Source organism: Pteropus vampyrus, unplaced genomic scaffold (assembly GCF_000151845.1).
Source record: "Pteropus vampyrus isolate Shadow unplaced genomic scaffold, Pvam_2.0 Scaffold80, whole genome shotgun sequence".
In the NCBI taxonomy this organism is placed as follows: Eukaryota; Metazoa; Chordata; class Mammalia; order Chiroptera; family Pteropodidae; genus Pteropus; species Pteropus vampyrus.
Genome location: NW_011888861.1, coordinates 6,182,604 through 6,204,578, shown reverse-complemented (window position 1 = coordinate 6,204,578; position 21,975 = coordinate 6,182,604). Strand labels below are relative to the sequence as shown.

Genomic DNA, 21,975 nt, shown 5'->3' with positions numbered 1-21,975 from the left:
CTTATGGTCACCAGCCTTTATCCATCTTTGTTACAGGCATTGCCTTTTAGTGCGTCAGTGCCCTTCACTTGGTTGGTACCATCAAGCTTTCCCTGCCTTATTACTCTCATGCTGCACTAAAAACTGACAGCCCTTTTTTTCTTAGCACTGTTACCTAGAGAACTGAATCATACTGTGAAGGACTTTATTTAAAGCAAAGCAGAAAACACTTAGCATTTCTATTACTAGAATAAATATCTGAGCATGGGAATTACTTCTACAGTCATTCCTATACATGTGATACAACATAGCCTTCACAGAGCACAAATTTTCATCATTTCCTCAACTTCCACCTGGAAGGAACAAAGAAATAATTTCCAAAGGCATTTATTTATAATGGAGAATTACATAATAAATATGACTACCATGCTGTAAGTACAATAATCACAACATTTGGTTATTTTACATGCAATACATTATCTTAGTACCTAAACTATGTCCATTCTTGGTGTAGAAGCAGGTATTGTTGATAAGGTTAACACAACAGCCAATGACATCACCAGTCGTAAAAGTTGGTCCATAAGGTTGTCCCGTTCCAGAAGAACAAAATGAATGTCCATCATCCCCATGATAACCATATGAATGTTTATCCCAGCCTAAAGAGAAAGTTCCAGTATATTTACAGTGAAAAGTAAGGTTCCTCTGTACTAGAGATAGTCACTTAGATCATGACAAATAAGAATAGTACAACAGATAATAAAGATAAAATTCCCAAATGTACATTTAAATTTTCAACAATTACACTACACAATTTCTGTATTACAACACTATTTACAACATTAAGGAAAATAAATTCAGCACACAGAACACTAAAACATGTATTAAATAGAGAGGACTCCTACCAGGAAAAAAAAAACATAGCAAGACACATTTTCCATGTACATTTCCTTCGCTAATAGACCAAAGGAATTTTGCTTTTGATTTGGTTTACAAACACACACATACACACACACACATACAGTTTAATATAAAATAGATTGCACTATTTTGCTTTCTATTTTCAAAAAGTTTCCTCCAAAATTAATTTTTAATATTAGTAAACAGAATATCAGAAAATATAATTCAAGAATTACTTCCCTTTGATTAATGGTTTTGAGAAACAGTTCTGCCATCTCAATTTACACCTTCTTTAGTTTACTTTTAACATCAGTCTACATTCCCAGAATATTAAACAACTGAAAATGAGTTAAAAGCCAAGCATGTGTTGGGTAACAAACAGAACCAACCACATTAAAACATTTAAAGTAGTTGATATGACTATGTACTGGAAGTTAAAAATCCAAAAAAAAAAAAAAGGCCAAGCAAAAAACAGAAAACAAAAATACATGGTATAGAAGTTATATTTTGCTAAACAGCATAAAATTTAAATTTATTTTAGAAGTTCAGCTTCTACTTTGAACTCATAACACAGGTAATTAAAAATACAGAAAAATCAATGTATTTAAGTTTTTCAACTTATTACTTGAAAAATTTTAGCCACAAAGAGTTAGCTATAAGACTATACTATAATCTGATTACAACTGTACCTGGTAATCTATTCATGTTCACACCTTGAGCAGAAAGACCAATTCCCATGTAACTGTTAAACAAAAAAAAAGAAAGAAAGAAAGAAAAGAAAAACAGGTTATTATGGTCGTGTATGTATAAATTACCAAACACTCTCAAACATTATCACAACCAAACCCAAGTCGAAATTCATAGGTTAGCTATAAAAAAAAGTTATTGCGATTCATTAAATAGCAAAAAGGGCAATATTAAGCAACAATAAAACCCAGATCACAAGAAATTCTTATAATAACCATTCATAAGTACATTCAAAGTATTGGTAATAATTATGCATTCTACTAACAATCATAAAAACCTTCCCAATCTATCTACACATAAATATTTAGGATAGAGTATAACAAAAGTATAGAGGGGCTTGGAGAAGAAATAAAGAAATGTTAAATAAGGAACAAATATATTTCCAAAAGGATAGAGTAAAAATGCAGACCACACAGACACACATAAAAACAGAACAAGGATACATATCTGGGGGGAAAAAAGTCAAATTCATATAAAAACATCTCAAATACTTAATAAAATTATATTAAAAAGTGTGTATGTGGGGTATCTACATATTGGTTTATAAAAGTGTTTTGGCAAATTGACAAAACGGACCTAAACATGGGACTCTTAAAACTAGAAGAACAAAATTACCTCCATGAAAGAAAAACAAGAGGAACAGGTAATTTTTAAGGTATGCAATTCATTTTTAAAAGGTTGTATTAATAAAATCTGATAAACATATTTCAAAAAATGGAAAAGTATAAAGTAATACACTTATAAATATTGATGCAAAAAAGAAAAACTAAGTAAAAGAGCAAACTGAATCCAATTTGTTAAAAAACCAACTATGATTGCATCAAGATTTAAAATGGCATTTGACAAATTTCAGCCACCATTCCTAATATAAACTTAAGAAAAATAAGAATAAAAGGCAACTACTTAAATATGACATACTTTGTTCCAAATCCAACAACAGCAAGCAAGATACTGAACAGTGAAACACTGAAGTCACTTCCATCAAAATCAGAATATGGAGATGCCTATAATGGTTAAACACTGTTTTGAACATTTTAATAAAGTACAAAAACTAAATAACCTGTATAAAGATTAGAAGATATAAAATTACCTTTATTTATAGTTGCTATGATTAGGTACATAAAAAACTACAGAATCTACTAAAAGCTTTGAGAATTAATTAGGTATTTTGACCAAGTGACTGTATATAAGAAAACCACTTTAATTTCTTTGCTAGTAATAATCAGCTAGAGAAAGAAGTGGTACATATATACATATACTGGTCACAATAACTACAGAAACCATAAAACAGGAATAAGGATCTCAAGTAAGGCTCAAAAACAATATATTAAAAGCTGTAAACAAATGGGTATACTATGTATCTGGATAATTTGACAGCATAAAAATGGCAATCTTTCTAGTTTATATATTTAATGAGATTTGAGACAGATTCCAAAAGAATTTTTAAATTGGGAAAACATGATCTTTAAACTTCATATATAAAAATATAGAATTTTGATCAAAAAAGAAAATTAAAATAACAGTTTTTGTCCTACGAGATATTAAAACTCAGTTAACTGACTTCACAAAAGCATTATTACTAATGTGCCATGATAGGAGTGACAAAATATTAAGAAATTACATTTAAATGTCTAGTCAAGAAGACTCATTTTGTACTGATTCAGCCCTTCTGTTCCGAACGCAACACACAAAGTAAGTATTTAAAAAACAAAAACAAAAACACAAAGACTCCAGGCACAAGACGACAATGTGAGAAGAAAAGCAAAGCAGTAGCTTCCTGACTAGGATCTGAATGAAGCTGAGTGGATCAGTGACTAAATCTCTAATACTCCTATTATCACCTCAAAGAAAGAACCTAGAAACTAATGTAAGACCTGATTTTAGACTGGAGGCCTAGGAGTTAGAAAGCAAGTACAAACTGTAATAAAGAAAAAATAAGTATAGAAGAAGACAGATGAACAAATTGCAGAAAAAAATTTAAATTTCCAACAAAATGAGGTCGCAAAAACATAATTCTAAAATACACCAAAAGTATATATATATATAAGACCAATAAAATATACAACTGGAATATGAATTCATTCTAGATAACATCAATGGATAGTATGACAAAAAATTGTTTAAAATACATTTAGGATTTTTAAATGAAAAAAGGAATCACTATCACTAAAAAAATACAGTAACCAATAGTTACTGAGATAATTTAGCTAGTAATTTTTCACAAGCGAAAAATGTTGTTGAACTGAAAGTTTCCAACAGATACTGAGAAAGATAATAATAAATTCACATGTAGACACACTGTAGAATATCAATAATAGATATAATCCTAAAAGCTTCCAAAGAGCAAAAGCAGATTACCTCTGAAGGAATGACAGTTATACTGGCAGTAGACTTCTCCCTAGCAGCAGCTGATGACACTGAACAATGGCACAATATATTCAAAATATTTAAAGTAAAGAATTGTCAACCTAGAACTTAACTCACAGGTTGTAAAAAAAATACTATTCAGATTTTTACAAATGTATAATCCATATATAATATGCTAGAATACAATTAAAAATTATCTGATATATAAAGACACAGGAAAACATGACCTATATTCAATAGAAAAACAAAAAAACAAAAGAGAATGACCCTGAGAGGATCAAGTGGCTGGAATTAGCAGGTAAAGAATTTAAAGCAGTTGTTACAATGCTCGAAGCTGTAAAGGAAAATATACTTGTATTGAATGAAATAATAATAATTTTCGACAGATAATAAAAAAGACCAAATGGTAATTCTGGAGCTGAAAAATACATAAAATAAATATTTACTAATGTACTTAATGGCACATTGGAAACGGCAAAATGATTAAGTAAACACGAAGGCAAATCTATCTGAAAAACAGAAAAAATATTCAGAGAATAAAAAGAAGAGTTCTTGGGGCAGTATGAGAAGGTCTAACAGACACATAACCAGAGTCCCACAAGGAGAATGGAGGGAAAAAAACCTGACAAAAATCTCCCAAATTTGGAAAAAAATTTTTTTTGCAGATTCAAAAAGCACAGCAAACTTCAGCAGGTTAAAAAACAAAAAAGCACTCGTAGGCACAAATCGGTCAAGCTGCTGAAAACTAGGAATAAAGAGATAATACAGAAACCAGACAGACAAAAATGACATATTATTTCTATAGGAACTCCGAGCTGAATATACACTGAATTCTCACAAGAAAATATGAATTCCAGAAGACAATGACATGAAATATTTAAAAGTGCAGAAATGGGAGTGGAGGACCCATGCCAACAATGGGTGTTATATTCAAGGAAACATCTTTCAAGAATAAAAGTGAGATAAAAACATTTCAGATAAAAGAAAAATAACAGAATGTGCTTCCAGCAGACCTGCACTAAGAAAAATGCTAAAGTAAGTCTGCCAAACTGAAAGGAAATGACATCAGACAGATACCAGAATTATCAGGAAGGAATGAAGAGCACTCAAAATGGCATACAGATGAGTATGTAATAAAAGACTTTTCATTCCTAATTTTCTTAAAACATATCACTCTTCAAAACAAAAATAACATGTACTGTGCAGTTTGTAGGATATGCAGATGTAATACATATGACAACTAGAGCAAAAAGGACAAGAGGGGGCAAATAGACCTATATAGTTGCAAGTTTCTACATCTTATGTGAAATGATACAATATTCTCAGCAGATTATGAAAACAGGTATATATATTAAAATTTCTAGAGTAATCACTAAAAAATGTCCCAAAAAAGATATAATTAAAAAGCCACTAGGTAAATTAAGGTGGAATTCTAGTAATATATCAAAATGATAATATATGGAAGACCAGGCAGTGCTTAACCGAGGAATGCAAGGTTGGTTTAACATTCAAACACCAAATGTATTTTACCAAATCAGGAGAAAACACATACGATCATTTAAATAGTCACAGAAAAAAAGTGACAGAATTCAACACCCATTTACAATAAAAACTCTTTGCAAACTAGGAGTACAAGGGAACTTCCACAGCCTACATTTACAAAAAAGATCGAGCTAGTATGTTTAATAATAAAATATTTAATGCTATTCCCCTATGATCAAGAACAAAGCAAGAATGTCAACTCTATTTATATTCAAAATTGTACTGCAAATTTCAATAACGCAATAGAGAAATAGAAGGCATAAATAAAAATAATAATAAAACTTTATTTGTAGATAGCATGATTGTTTATTAAAACAAAAAGTCCTAAGGAATCAACAAAATAATCAGAACTAATAAGTGAATTTAACAAGGTTGCAGGATACAAGGTTAGTATACAAAAACCTATTGTATTTGTACATACTGAAGCAAACACTAAGAAAATGAAATTTAAAAAACAATTTCATCTACAATAACACCAGAAAACATAAAAACTTAAGAACTGAACAAAAGACATGCACAACCTCTCTATTAAAAATTACCAAACATCGCTGAAGAGAATTAAAAAAGATGTAAATAAGTGGAGAGATACATCATGTGTATGGATTGAAAGACTCATTATTATTAAGGCTGCAATTCTGTTCAAACTGATCTTTAGAATCAATGCAATCCAAATCATAATCGTACTGGGGGGGTCTGTAAAAAACTGACAAGCTGATTCCAAAGCTTAAACAGAAATGAACAGAATCTAAAATATTTAAAGAAAGCTCGAAAAAGAATGTAGTAGTAGGATTTGCACAATGTGACCTCAAGACTTACCATATAACTGAGTAATCAACACAGCACGACACTGGCATAAGCATCAACAGAATGAATGAAGAAAAAGCCCAAAAAGAGATTCACAGTTATACAATCACTGAATATTACAGAATAGGTGCCAAAACAATCCAAAAGGGTAAGAATATTGTTCTTCTAACAAATAGTAATAGAATATTCATATGGAAAAAAACGAACATTAATATCTACCTTATACAATACACAAAACTCAACTGAAGATGGATCATAGTCCTAAATATAAAAGTGAAAACTATAAAGCTTCTAAAAGAAAATATATAAAAATATCCGAATCACTTGGGGATAAAGCAAAGATTTATTAGGACACAAAAAGCAAGAACCATAAAATAAACTCATAAATCAGACTTCATCAAAATTAAAAACTTCTGCTTAAAAGACGTACGACAATCCAATTTTTAAAAATGGACAAAGATCTGAATAGACAACTTCAGAGAAAGATACTGCAAATAACCAAGAAGCACATAAAACTGCTACAACAATTAAGTCATCAGGGAAATACAGATTAAAAACACACTGACCTACCACTATACACTCAGCAGAATGTTTAAAATTTAAAAGACTGACAACAGCAGTGTTGCCAAGAATATGGCACAATAAGAACTTTCATACATTGTTGGTGGGAATTGAAAATGGTACAACTCCTTTGGAACAATGACTGGCAGTTTCTTGGAAGACTGAACATGTACCAACCTTAAGACCCAGTAATTCCACTCATAAGAGAAAAGAAGGCATATGTCTAACCTAAAGACTTGTACAAATATGTTCAGAGCAGCTTTTTACACAATAGGTAAAATCCTGAAACAACCTGGTTATCAACAAATGAATGGGTACATAACTTGTGGTATAGTCTATTTGGAAATAAAAAGGAAAAGTGCATTACTGAAATATACAAACAACATGGATGACCTAAAAAATGTTATACTGAATCAAGGAAGACTTACAAGAGTATATGCCACATGATTCCTTTCACATAAAGTTCTAAAACAGGCAAAATTAAAACAGCAGTCAGTTCTGAGAGGGCAAGGACAGGACCTGACTGTTAAATACCATAAGAACATTTCTGAGGATGCCGGTATTGTTCTATATTTTTTGACAGGAGTTTGTTCTTCATGGGTCTATGCATTTGCAAAAATCAAATGGTACACTTAAGATTTGTGCATTTCACTGTATGTAAATATTACAATTAAAAAGAATGAAAAAAATCACATTCTATTAATGATAAGCATGCTGTAGTGATTAAGAGTGAAATCTACTTTGAAATGCATCAAAGATAAGATGAATCAATGAATGAACAGAGAAATGGACAGATATGCGATAAAGCAATTATAGTCAGTTTTGCTATACTACGACATTTAAGTTCCTTAAAATCACACTATACAAAATCATGCAATAAAAACCACAATACTAATGGGAAAAATGAGGTTAAGATCATAGCATGTCAAAACTTCGTCAGTAACACACAGATAAAAAAAGAACCTAATTTAAAAAAATTTCAATAAAAAGTTTTACACATGTTAAGAAATACTACAATAAACATGGCACTTTACGCTAAAAAGACCTGAAGCTTACTTGGGAAATGGGTGACATCGAGATTGATGGTTGGAAGTTATTGTAAAGCGGTGAAAAGAGAGTTATTCAACAGGGGAAAATTTGTGACACCAGACGTGCATGGGTGTGGCTCATAATACACAGTGAACCAAGATAGCTGGTAGATGAAGTGTTGCATGACATATAAAAAACACACTCAAATTCAACAGTAGTTGAATGGAGTGGCAAGATTTAAATATGAGGACAAGAAATTTATTATTGTGGTACTACATGTTTAGAAAATGAAATAGACATGAGTATCAATTCAATTTCAAATTATACATTTATTAACATTGTTAAGTAAATAATAGTTGTGCCAAATATCAAATAACAGAGATTAGAAGACTAGGTTAGTTCATTTCCTATTATAGATAGGTTATTGTTATTGCTCTATATTGTCAATACTATGTAACCCAATTAGATTAACAGACTTCTCATCAGAAACCATTAGTCCAAATTATATTGTTTTAAGTTATTATCTGGGTAACTGTCCAGAACAACTGCTAAGAAAATCTCGTAACTTGAAATGAGTTTCCCTATGACCCATCAATTCAACTCTGAAATATCTATACAGATCTGAAAATACATCCACACAAAAATGTTACACAAATATTTGCAACATCATTATTCATAATAACCAAAAAAAAAAAGTTTCTACCTACTGACAAATGGATAAACAAAATGTGATATATCCTTACAATGGGATGTTACTGGCAACAGTAAGGCACAGAGTACTGATAAATGCTACAGCATGAATGAACCTTGAAAACATTAAAAGATATGTCAGAAACAAAAGGTCATGTATTATATGATTCCATTCATATAAAATGTCCAGGATAGGCAAATCCACAGAAACAAAACAAGTAAGTGGTTGCCTTGCATAGGGCTGGGAGAAGTGACTGCTAATGGGGACAGGATTTCTTTTTCAAGTGATGAAAATGTTCTAAAATTAAACAGTGGTAAGGGTTGTACAATTCTGTGAATACACTAAAAACTACTGAAATGTACGCTTTTAAGTGTAAATTTTTGTGGTATGTGAATTACGTCTCAATAAAACTCTCATTAAAACAAAAACATGAAGACTTTGGTTTTAGCTCCAAAATGTAAAGAGCTTGAAATTTGCCACTCCCATCCTCACAACAAGGAAAAAAGTGAACAAACTGAAAATCAACAATGCTTCTTAGAGTCATCAGAAAATTAAGTTCAGAAGGCAAAACGCCTCCGGGAAAATTGAAGAGACAAGAGAACACAGAGCTTACCAGGAGCAGGAGCCTCCAAAGACAGGTAAGTGGTAGGACTTTAAAGGCAAATGAAGAACTGCTGAAGGCTGTGTGTAAACTAGCTTGGGCTTTAAAACCCTTTTCATCTTAAAGAAGCTTCCACATATTTATGAGTTTTACCTTCGGGAGCTCCACCAGGTTATCATCAGGAAAAAAATTCCTTGTAGTTTTGGTCATGGGGAAAAGGAAACGTAAATATGCCCAGAGCGATGTTCTCCTTAAAGAAGACTGGACTTCAAGGGAAAATACTTTTTAGAGCTTTATTTGACCTAGAGGAAGGACAATTAGACAACCCCAGTCCCAGCTAGCCTTCCTAACTGAGGTTAGGGGAGGGGGAAAAAAGATCAAGACTCTTCTGAAGACCACAGCCCAAGACCTCTGGTTCACTACAACAAAGATTTAATCCTAACATTATAGAACACACTTTCATTCTCCAGTACTTTATCACCACATTAACAGGGCTCCAGTATAGTAAGAGTAGATTACAAGTGAGAGAGCTACAAGACACACTCTAAGGAGTTTCTAGGGAAACCCAAAACAACTGGGAAGACAAGGAAACTAGAGTAAAAAGGAAGTCTCTGACACCTACAAACAACACAAACACCTAGCAAACATAAACATAGTATAAATTTTAGCTACATAATTATAAAACCTCACAGTAATGATCTATTTACCTGATTTCCTATTATAAAATTAATCATGTACAGTTTTCAACAAAAAAAATTACACTGCATTCCAAAAAGCAAGAAAAATTACATTCTAAAGAGACACATCAAAACCAAAACCAGAAATGGCAGAGATTTTTGGAATTATCAAACTAAGAATTTAAGATAGCTGTGATTAAAATGCTATGGGCTTTAAAAATCAAAGCAAAATGCTAGAAATCAAAAACACTAACATAAATCAAGAAAGCTTTCTATGAGCTCATCATCAAACTAAATACAACCGAGGAAACAATCCATGAGCCTGAAGATATGTCAATGGGGATGTCCCAAACAGAAATGTCAAGGGGGAAAAAAAAAAAAATTGGAACAGAATATACAAACACTGTGAGACAACTATAAAAGGTATAACATACATGTAATGGGGATACTAGAAGGAGAAGAAAGAGAAAAACTGAAGTATTTCAAGAAATGATGCCTAAGAATTTTTCCAAAATTAATGACAGACACCAAACCAAAATTCTAGAAAGCTCAGACAACACTAAAGAGAATAAATAGCAAAACATCTACACCTAGGCTTATTATATTCAAATTGCAAAAGTCAAACAGAAATCCCTGAAACAGGCTAAAGGTAAGAAAGAAGGGTAAGAATTTTATGAGATTTTTCTTCAGAAAACATGCAAGCAAAAAGAGACTGGAGTGAACTGAGTGTTAAAAAAAAAATCTACTAATCTAGAATTCAATAACCAGCAAAATTTTCTTTCAAAAGTTAAGAACAAGACTCTAACAGATAATCAAAAACTGAGGCAATTTGTTGCCAAAAGACCTGCCTAGGGTAAGAAAGAAATAAACGAGGATAAAATATTTTAATTTTCTTATTCTCAATTGATCTTAGATAACTGTTCAAAAGAATAACTAACAATAAATGGGTAATTATAGCTTATGGATAAGTGAAACGACTGAGCAATATTAGAAGGGAGAAGAGAATTGATTATGATGTTATAAAATACCTGCACTACTCGTAAAGTGGTTATTTGAAAATGGACTTATATTAGTTGAAATTGTCTAATGCAAACTTTAGGGCAACAACCAAAAAAATTTAAAAGTAAGTATAACTGATATCTTAAGATATGAGAGAAAATGCAATTATAAAATGCTCAATTAAAACCAGAGAAGAAAACAAGATATATTTTTTAAAGCAACAAGGAACAAATGCAATGAATAAAAAATAGTTACAAATAGAGTTGATATCAACTCAACTATAATAGTCACTCTCACAGTGAAAGGTCTAAATACACCAATTAAAAGAAACTGACAGAATGGAAAAAAAAAACAAGACCCAAGTACGGGTTGTCTACAAGAAATCAACTTTAAACAAAGACACAGGTAGATTAAAAGTAAAGGGATGGAGATAGGCATACCATGCTAATGTTAATCAAAAGAAAATTGGACTAATTATACTAGTTTCGGATAAAGCAGATTTCGCAAGGGAAACTATTAGGAATAAAGAGTTTTACCTAATTATAAAAGTGTCAATTCTTGAAGATAACAATCCTTAATGTTTATGTGCCTAATAACAAAGTGTCAAAGATGTGAGGCAAAAACTGATAGAATTTCAAGAAAGAACAGTTAAATCCACTATTATAACTGGAGACACCAAACCTGCCATCGGCGGACAAAGCAGGCAGAAAACCAGTAAGAAAACAGTCAAACTCAACAGCACCATCAATCAACTGGATTTCACTGACATTTACAGAATACTTCACTCAATATCAGCAGAATAGACATTATTCTCAAGCTCATAAAAATATTCACCAAGACAGACCACATGCTGGGCCATAAATAAACCTTAACAATTTTTAAAAACTGAAGTAGGAAGAGAAAAAATGATGTAGACGATAGAGGCTCTGTTCATCCTTATGGTGACCAAATCAAAGATGTGACAGAAATAAGGAGCAGCAGCAAGGAAAAATAGCTTGGGATGAACAAGCTGTGCAACTAGAGAGAAATCCAAGAAATCACCCTGCAACAGCAGAAGGTAGGACAGGGCCAGGACATGGGGCTGTCTGGTCCTGAGCGTCTAAGTGAGAAGCTGCGGCAGCGGCAGATGCCTTTTAAAGGGGCCACATCTGGGAGCCGATTTTCGTAGTGAACGGACCTGCTCATTAGGAGCACCAGTGCCCATTAGGGTGCGCGCAGGGGGCACCAAGGATTTACAAGGAAACATTGTCGGAGTGCAGGCAGAGGTGAGACTCACTCGCTACAGAAGTGCCAGCAGTCTCTATTGTTCCATTGAGCCCTCCCCGCTCCCAGTGCGCTGGACACAGTGCCTCCATAGCCGTGACATCATCAAACTGGATAACAGAGGTCGCTCCGCCCAGAGGATTCCCTGAAACCCCTGCTACCCAACTCGGGTCCCACCCAAGCCACATCCAGGTGTATCCTCAGCAAGTCAGGTGCTCCTTGCTGAAACTCACACTGGTGGAGGCAGCTGGCCTCGGTTTCTGGTATGGGCTTTTGAGGCAACTATAAGCACAGTATCTGTGAATTGCTTGCTGAATCTTAACAGGTGGCCTGGGAGGGGTAGAGGATTGGGCTAAATTTGGTCTGCAGCTGAATTCCTCTCAGGACTGTGCCACTGGACACTTATTTCACAAATCAATGCTAATAAGACCGGGATATTTAGGAGCTTTGCTTAGTACATAGAAACAGACACGGAAAGGCAGCCAAAATGGGAAGACAAGCAGAAACCATATGAGAGAACAGAAAAGAGATCCAGATATAATGGAGTCAAGTAATCTAACAGATGCAGAATTCAAAACGCTGGTTATAAAGATGCTCAATGAACTTTTGGGAAGTGTAGATGAATTCAATGAGAAGTTCAAGAAAGAGATAAAAAACATAAAAAGAGAAATGGAAATTATAAAAGGGAACCAGTCTGAAATGGAGAACACATTATCTGAGATGAGAAGTACATTAGATGGAATAAACAAAGTAAATAAAGAAGAAGATCAAATGCCCTATCTGGAGGACAGGAAAGCCAATCAGGACACTCAATGAGAATGGCAACAAAAAAAATGCCAAGATTATAAAAATAATTTAAGAAGCCTATGGGACACTATTAAGGCTCCAAAGATTCGTCTGATCAGCATACCTGAAGAAAATCAAGATGCTGAACGGCTGTTTGAAGAAATAATGATGGAAAACTTCCCTAACCTGGTGAACGAAATGGACATAAAACCCCAGGAAGCTCAGAGAATTCCAAAAATCAGGGACCCAAAGAGGTCCACATCAAGACACTTCATAATTAAAATGCCAAAGATTAAATACAAAGAAAGAATATTAAAAGCGGCAAGAGAAAAACAAGTAATTACTTATAGGGGAACACCCATTAGACTGACAGCTGATTTCTCAAAAGAAACTATGCAGGACAAAAGGGCTTGGCAAAAAATATTTGACAAGATGAAGACCCAGGATACACAACCAAGAATAATTTATCCAGCAAAGCTATCATTTAGAGTTGAAGGACAGATTAAGAGCTTCCCAGACAAAAATAAGCTAAAGGAATTTATCACCACCAAGCCAGTATTACAGGAAATGTTGGAAGGACTTCTTTAAGAAGAAAAAACATGTATCAAAAACAGAAATAAAGAATGGTAACAACTACATTCCAATCAATAAGTATCTTAAATGGAAAAGAATGAAGTGCCCCAACCAAAAGATAGATTGACTGAAAAGATAAGAAAACAAGACCCCTACATATGAAAAGGAAGGGAATGGAAAAAGATATTGCTTTGATAGACCTAGAAGGTATTTAAGTCAGACAGAAAGATAAATACTATATGATTTCACTTATATGCGGAATCTAAGGAACAAAAAGAACAAACTAATCAAAAATAGACTCACAAACATAGTGGACAATTTGATGAAGGACAGAGGGGAAGGGAGTTTGGGAGACTGGGAGAATGAGTGAAGGGTTAAAGAAGTATAAATTAGTAGCTGATGGATGGTCACAGGGATGGGGAGCACCGCATAGGGAATGCAGTTAGCATTAATACTTTGGCTAGTTGGAGGGTCAGGGGAGGGAAGGAGCAATTGGGGGGAGCATTTTATGAACTATACAGATGTCTAACCAATGTACTGTGTACTCGAAACTAATTATATATACAAAAAAACTGAAGTAATAAAAAGTATGCTCTCAGACCACGATGGAATTAAACTAGAAATCAATAAAAGATAGCTAGAAAGTCACAAATATTTGGAAATTAAACATCATATTTCTAAATAACAAATGGATCATAGAAATTTGAAGAGAAATTTTAAAATATTTTAAACTAAATGAAAATAAAAATACAACTTATCTAAATTTGTGGGATGCAGTGAAAAACAGTGTTTAGTGGGAAATGTATAGTGCTGAATGTTACAATGATCTAAAATCAGTAATTTAAGCTTCTGCCTTAAGAAACTAGGAAATAAGAAAATTATAAACCTAGAACAAGTAGAAGAAAATAATTAAAAGAGCAGAAATCAATGAAACTGAAAACAGAAAATCAAAAAAACTAAAAGCTGGTTCTTCGAAAAGGTCAATAAAATAATCTTCTAGCCAAGCTAACCAAGAAAAAAAAGACAAATTATTAACATTAGAATGAAAGAAATTAGCAATTATGGTTATCAGTAATAATATCACTAGTGATCCCATGGACATTAAAAGGAATATTATAAACAACTCTATGCCATACCTTTAATAACTTAGATAAAATGGACCAATTCCTTGAAAAACAATCTACCAAGACTCACAAACACAAGAAATGGATAACCTGAAAATGTCTCTGTATATTAAAGAGATGGAATCAGTGATTAATAACCTTCCAAAAAGGAAAACAGGGTCAGATAGTCCAATTGGTGAATCTAAAACATTTAAGGAAGAAATAAAACAAATGTCTATAATCCATTCCAGAATATACAAGCAGAAGGAATAGTTCCTAAATCATTCTATGAGGCCAGCATTACACTAATACTAACTAAAATCAGATAGATATTATTAAAAAAAGAAAAACAAACAAAAAAAACTATAGGCCTTATTTGTCATGAACATAGATGTAAAAAATCTATAACAAAATATTAGCATATCAAATCCAACAATGTATAAAAAGAATTAAACACTACAACTAAGTGGGATTTATTCCAAGTATGCAAAGCTGGTTCAACATCTGAAAATCGATATAGTCTATTTCATCAACAGGCTAAAGAAATCACATGATCATAACAACAGATATAGAAAAAGCACATGACAAAAATCTAATATTTGTTTCTTATTAAAACTCTAAGTAAATTAGGAATAGAAAGGAACTTTCTCATCTTCACAACAACAGTTACAAAAACCTACAGTTAGCATCATACTTAATGGTGAGAAACTAGATGCTTTCCGACCAAGACGAGGAATGAGGCAAAGATGTCTCCACTCCTATTCCAACATCATAATGGAAGTCCTAGTAACCCAATGAGACAAGAAAAGAAAGAAAAGGATTGTAGATTGCAAAGGAAGAAATACAACTGTCCTAGTTTGCAGCTGACAAAAATATCTATGCAGACAATCCCAAAGAATTGACAAAACACTCCTGGAACTAATAAGTGATTATAGGAAGTGATTGCAGAATATGAGGTTAATATGCAAAAGTCAATCACTATATATTATCAGTGAACAACTGGAATTTGAAATTAAAAATACGGTGCCATTTACATAAGCACTAAGAAAAAAGGGATATAAATTTAACAAAAATATGTATAAGATTTATATGATGAAAACTATAAAACTGATTACAAAATCAAAGAACTAAATATATGGAGAGATATTCCACATTCATGGACAAGATGGCTCAGTATTGTTAAGATGTCAGTTTGATCTACAGATACAACATAATCCCACTCAAATTCCAAGTAAGTTATTTTATGGATATCAACAAGCTGATTCTAAAGTTTATATGGAAAAGTGAAAGATCCAGAATAGCCAACACAGTATTAAAGGAAAACAAAGCCAAAGAAGTGACACTACTCAAACATGAGACACACCATTAAGCCACAGTATTCAAGACTACATGATATTGGCAAAAGAAAAGGTAAATAGATCGATGGAATAGAATAGAAAGCCCAGAAATAGACCCACAAAAATACGGTCAACTGATTTTTGACAAAGCAAAGGCAAGTCAACGAAAAAGGAGTCTTTTTATTTAACAAACGGTACTGAACAAATGAACATCCACTTGTAAAAGACCTTGTATCTTTCACAAAAATTAACTCAAAATGAATCACAGCCCTAAATATAAAACACAAAACTATAAAACATCTAGAACACAGAAAAAAATTTAAGTGACCTTGGGTTCAATGATGACTTTCAGGATACAAAACAAAAAGCGAGATCTGTGAATGAGAAATGGATAAGCTGAACTTAAAAGTAAAAACTTCTGTTCTTCAAAAGACAGTATTAAGAGAATGAAGACAAGCCAGATACTCGCAAAACACATAACTGATAAAGGACTTGTACCTAAAATATACAAAGTGGTCTTAAAACAACAATAAGAAAACAAACAACTCAAATGAAAAGTGGGCAAAAGATCTGGACAGATACTTTACCAAAGAAGATCTACAAATGGCATATATATGCATATGAAAAGATGCTTAACATCCTATGTCATTAGGGAATTGCAAATTAAAACAATGATGAGATACCACTACACACCTATAATGACAGTTAAAATCCAAAAAAAAAAAAAAAACTTTTTAAGAGTTAAAATCAAAAAAAAAAAAAAAAAAACACATACTAATTGTTAGTGAGAATGTGAAGCAACAGAAACTAATTGTATAGTCACTTTGAAAGCCACTTGGCAATTTCTTATAAAGTTAAACACAATCTTACCATATGATCCAGCAATCATGCTCCTAGGAATTTACCCAAACCAAATGAGCTGAAGATTATGTCCATATAAAAACCTACACACAATTGTTTATGGAAGTTTTATTCATAACTGTCAAAAAATTGGAAATAACTAAGATGGTTCTCAATAGGTGAATGGATAAACAGCGATACATCCATACGATGGAATATTATTCACTGATAAAAAGAAATGACCTATCAAGCCATGAAAAGACGTAGAGAAATCTTAAATTCATATTCTTAAATGAAAGAAACCAATCTGCAAAAGTTATATATACTGTATGATTATACAATTATAACACCCTAGAAAAGGTGAAATTATAGAGACATTAAAAAGATCAGTGGTTGTCAGGAGTTTGACGATGGAGGGTAGAGCGGGGAAGAGAAAGGGAGAGGTGGATGGACCACAGGAGATTCTTAGGGCAGTGAAACCATTCTGTATGATACTATAATGGTGGATACATGACATTATGCATATGCCAAAACCTGTACAAATGTATAACTCAAAGTGAACCCTAATGTAATCTGTGGACTTTAGTTAATAATAATGCATCAATATTGGTTCATTGATTATAAAAATGTACCATACTAATGCAGGATATTAATAGGGGAAACTGGAGGGGAAAGAAGGAAAACTCCATACTATTTAATTTTTCTGTAAATCTAAACATATAATCGACATAAACTGGAAATAACCCAAAGTCCTACAACAGGTGAAGGGATGAATAAACTGCGGTATATCCTTACAATGGAACACTATTCAGTAATAAAAAGCAACAAACTATTGGTACAAGCATCAACATGAATTATGCTAAATGAAAGAAGTCAGTCTCAAAAGGTCACATACCACACAGTTCCTTTTATATGTCAGTTTTGAAAAAGAAAACCCTTTGGAAGAAGAATGGTTTGGTTGCAGTCAGAAGTTACAAGTGTAGGGAAGATTAATGAAGGGGTATTTCCTTTTAAAGAAATTCAAGTAGCGATGGAATTATTTTGTATCTTGATTGTGGTGGTAGTTTTAAAATTCAATGCATTAGTCAAAACTCACAAAAGCGTACAAACAAAAATATAAATTTTACTGTATGTTAATAAAAAAAATTTTAAGAAAATACTCTAATAAAAAAGCCACAAATTAAAATAAACATAAAAAATATTTCACCTCACTAGTAATCAAAGAAATTCTCCTTAAAATGGCAAACCATTTTTCACTTAACATATCCTAGAGAAAATAATCATCAGTATATGCAAAAATAGATACAAGAACATTCAATGCAGTGCTGTTTATGTTATATAAAAACCAGGATTAACCAATAAGTGGAACAAATCACTGTATGTGCAAACATTAAAATTATGTGGCACTTCTACCATCTCATGAAGGACCTACCCAGGCCCTGCCTATTACATAAACTCGAGGGCTAAAGAAAGAGATGGCTCTGCAACCGAGAAGCCATCAAATTTTGGCCAGACCCTGCTAGAATCTCCAAAGCCTTAGAAACAAAACAAATCTATATGGCAATTATAAATGCCGCTATAAAAACAGTATTTAATAAAATGTAAAAATGTAAGACAATAACGGGGGGGAAAGCATGTTGTAAAACAGCTTGTACATTTGTTGGAAATGTAAAGTAACAATGTTTTCAAAAAGGGTAAATATGGAGGATAGATATGAAATAATTCAATTTTTAGCAATTTTAGAAGACTGGAGAGCTAGACATTTTTGTTCTATAGTAATGGAGTTAGCTTTTTAATTTACTAGATAATTCATTTACCAGTATCTTATTTAAAACGAAAAGCAGGAAGATGGCGGACTAGGTAAAAGCAGAGTTCATCTCCTCCTAGGACTGCACTGAAATTACAACCAAATTATAAAATAATCAGCGTGGAGAATCACCTGAAGTCCAGCTGATCAGAACATCTACATTTGGTAATATAAAGGAGCCACATCAAAGCCAGTAGGAGGGGCAAAGTCCCAAATCGGGCTGGACCCATACCTGTGGGTGGTGGAGAATCATCAAGAGGGAGAGCGAGGCTACAGAGGCTCTCCTGAAGGAGAGGGGAGTCCTGGTCTCATCTGGGGGCTCCCTAGCCCAGGGAAGAGGAGATTCCAATAACTCTGACTGTAGAAACTAGAGAGGATTCCAGCTGTCCGGGTGAGATGGAAGGCAACTGAGCCACTAGACATCCCTTTGAAGGACCCACGTAAAGGTTTTCTGACCTGTGGATACTCACCCGGGACATCAGCAGTGGGTCTGAGGCTCGTGGGGATTCATTCTGAAAAAGTCTCCATTATCTGGAGTCAGAAAGAGGGCTGGAAAAGTAGCCATCATTGTGCCTTAGTCCGGCCTCCCCTACAGACCATACCAGCTTGATTGTGCAGACCCCTCCCACAGAGCCATTAGGAGACACTGGTCTGAGGGGATCGGCCCACCCCAGCTAACCTGCAGACTGCCAGGAGCAGCTGTTTATGATTGGCTGCCAAGACCTGAGCTGAATGATTCAGAGTGAAGTATTCACAGCAGGGCGGCCATTGTTGCGAGCAGTATTTCTAATCCCAGTAACAGCGGCCAGCGCTGTGAGCCCCATCTCAGAGATAAGGTCAGGCAGATCACTGCTGCCAACACGAATCTGGGCAGATATCGGGGACTTGTGGTCCAGCCTCAGACAGCAGTTGGTCTTGCTGTGATCTGGGCCATCTGTGGGAACTTAACAACAGTTACCAAATTTCCAGGAAGACTGATGCTATTTTGATCTGACAACCACTGTCTCTCTGAGACCCCGCCCCACCCAACCTGCAGAATGCCCAGGGCAGGTATTGGTTTGCTGCCAAGCTCAGCTCCAAGTAATTCATAACCAAGGGTTCACAGCAGGGCGGCCATCATTGTGAGTGGCCTTTCCAATAGCAGCAAAAGAGGCCAGCCCTGTAAGCTACATTTCCATTCCTAGGAGGCGACCAGTGCTGTGAGCCATATTTCATGACAGAGAATTTAGGATGGAACTTCTGAAAAAACTCAATGAGATCGAAAACAAATCATATCAACAACTTTAGGAATTGAAAAAACTATAAGATGAGCAGAGCGAGGAGACTGAAACCCTCAAAAAGAACCAAATCTGGAAATGAAGAACACACTGCAAGAGTTGAAAAATGAAATAGCAAGCTTGGGAAATAGAGATGACCAAATGCAGGAAAGGTTCAGTGATATCGAAGACAAAAATCTAGAAATGCATCAGAAGGAAGAAGAAAGAAACCGAAGAATGAAAAATAATGAAAGAGAAACACAAGAACTAGCTGATACCATCAGTAGAGGAAACATAAGAATAATGGGCATTACTGAAGGCGAGGAAAAGGAGCAGGGACTAGAAAGCATTTTCAGACAAATAGCTGACGAGAATTTCCCAAATCTAAGGAATGAGCTGGAGCTTGGAATTCAAGAAGTCAACTGAACACCCAATTATCTCAACCCAAAGGCCTTCACCAAGACACACTGTATTAAAGTTATCATAAATAAACGACAAAGATAGAATTCTCAAGGCAGCCAGGGAGAAGAAACTGGTAACATATAAAGGTAAACACATTAGATTATCATCAGACTTCTCAGCACAAACCTTATAAACCAGAAAGGAATGGAATCAAATATTTAAACTATTAAGTGAAAGGAACTACCAGCCTAGAATAATGCATCCAGCTAAGCTCTCCTTTAGATATTAAGGAGAAATTAAGACTATTCCAGACAAATAAAAATTGAGGGAATTCTCCAATACAAGACCTGCACTACAGGAAATACTGAAAGGGGTCACCTTACCTAAAACAAAGTAACAACAACAAAAATACATAATTAGGAGTAAAGTGACTATCAGGCAAACAGAAGCAGAGGAATGCAACCCTTACTAAGAACAGGGCATTATAGCTTAAATAATAAGTGAATTGTTGCAACAATAAAGTAATGAACAGGTCAGCATACATAGGGATAAATTGAGACAGCAACGACTAAAAAGGGGAGGATTCAAAGATCCAAATTCCCAAAGGGGAATGGAGATAAGGCACACACAGAAGAAAATGCATGACTGTATATATATAACTATCCTTTTCATATTCGTAATGGTAACCACACACCAAAGATTCAGAGCTGAAGTATATAACATAAAACAAGAAGAACCAGAGGCAAAACCTACAAAAGCCAAACACAATAAAAAATAAACAGAAACACAAGAACAAGGAAACAATAAAACTAAAAGCAGTTTTATAAATGTGATTTATTTTTTTTAATTGAAGAAATGATTTAAATATTTTTCCTTTTTTCTTTTTTTCTCCCCCGCCCCCATCTACCCGAATGTGATTTCTTAACACAAGTGTTTATGAATTTCTGAAATTTCCAAATTATAAAAAAAAATTTCAAATTATACTAAATGTTAACTGCTCAGTAAGATTTATCTAATGGGCATAACAGTTATCTACATAATTCCTTGCTTGCTGTTGAATTTTAAATATTCAAATTCTGAACAGTTTCTTCAAGTACAAGAGGGGTCTTGGACTTTTAGTCTTACAGGACTTGAAAATCACTTCTTACTACCTTCTTACTGAGAAATGGCATCATGAATATAATAAAATGACAGATTAGGGGCAGCAAAAGATAATTATTGCTGCAAGACACACAGGTGTATATATGTATATATATCTTATCTCTACACACACAAACACACATACACAGAAACTCAGGATACTTTGAGTACAGTGTTTTTGCCATAAGCATCTTCACTGCACAACTAATTGGCCATAAGGCAATTTTGCTGTAGATGATAAAATATCTGGTTGACAGTTTGGTTTCATTTCTCCATTGATGAAGTTCTCTCAGTACTCTCATTTTTATATTATATAAATCTCAGCCCTCATAATGGTCTACAGCGATGAGAGTAGACGTGGTGGTCTTAAAATAGTGGATAACAACAAAGTATAAAGCCAGACGGCAAAGCAACATGTAAAACCAAATTGCATACTATAGTACAAAATGACAACGTATTTTGGTTTGCAAATCCTTCCGTAAGTTTACCAAGCTATGGCAAATATAAAAGAGGTGGCTACTAATTCACAACAGTGTTGGAAAGAATTATCAGTTCTTTAGTTGGAAACTGACAT

At 33.8% G+C, this 21,975-nt stretch overlaps 1 protein-coding gene across 1 annotated transcript in view; it reads right to left on the bottom strand.

Moving 5' to 3' along the window:
* The window catches only part of RANBP9 (RAN binding protein 9), an 80,139-nt gene that overhangs the window by 32,508 nt on the left and 25,656 nt on the right, over positions 1–21,975 (bottom strand). Inside the window, exons 3-4 of the mRNA XM_011362878.1 lie at positions 1,566–1,618; positions 468–635 (exon numbers count right to left, since the gene is read on the bottom strand). Of these exons, the coding sequence (XP_011361180.1) occupies positions 468–635; positions 1,566–1,614 (217 nt within the window). The 5' untranslated portion in view covers positions 1,615–1,618. The remainder of the gene's footprint in view (positions 1–467; positions 636–1,565; positions 1,619–21,975) is intronic.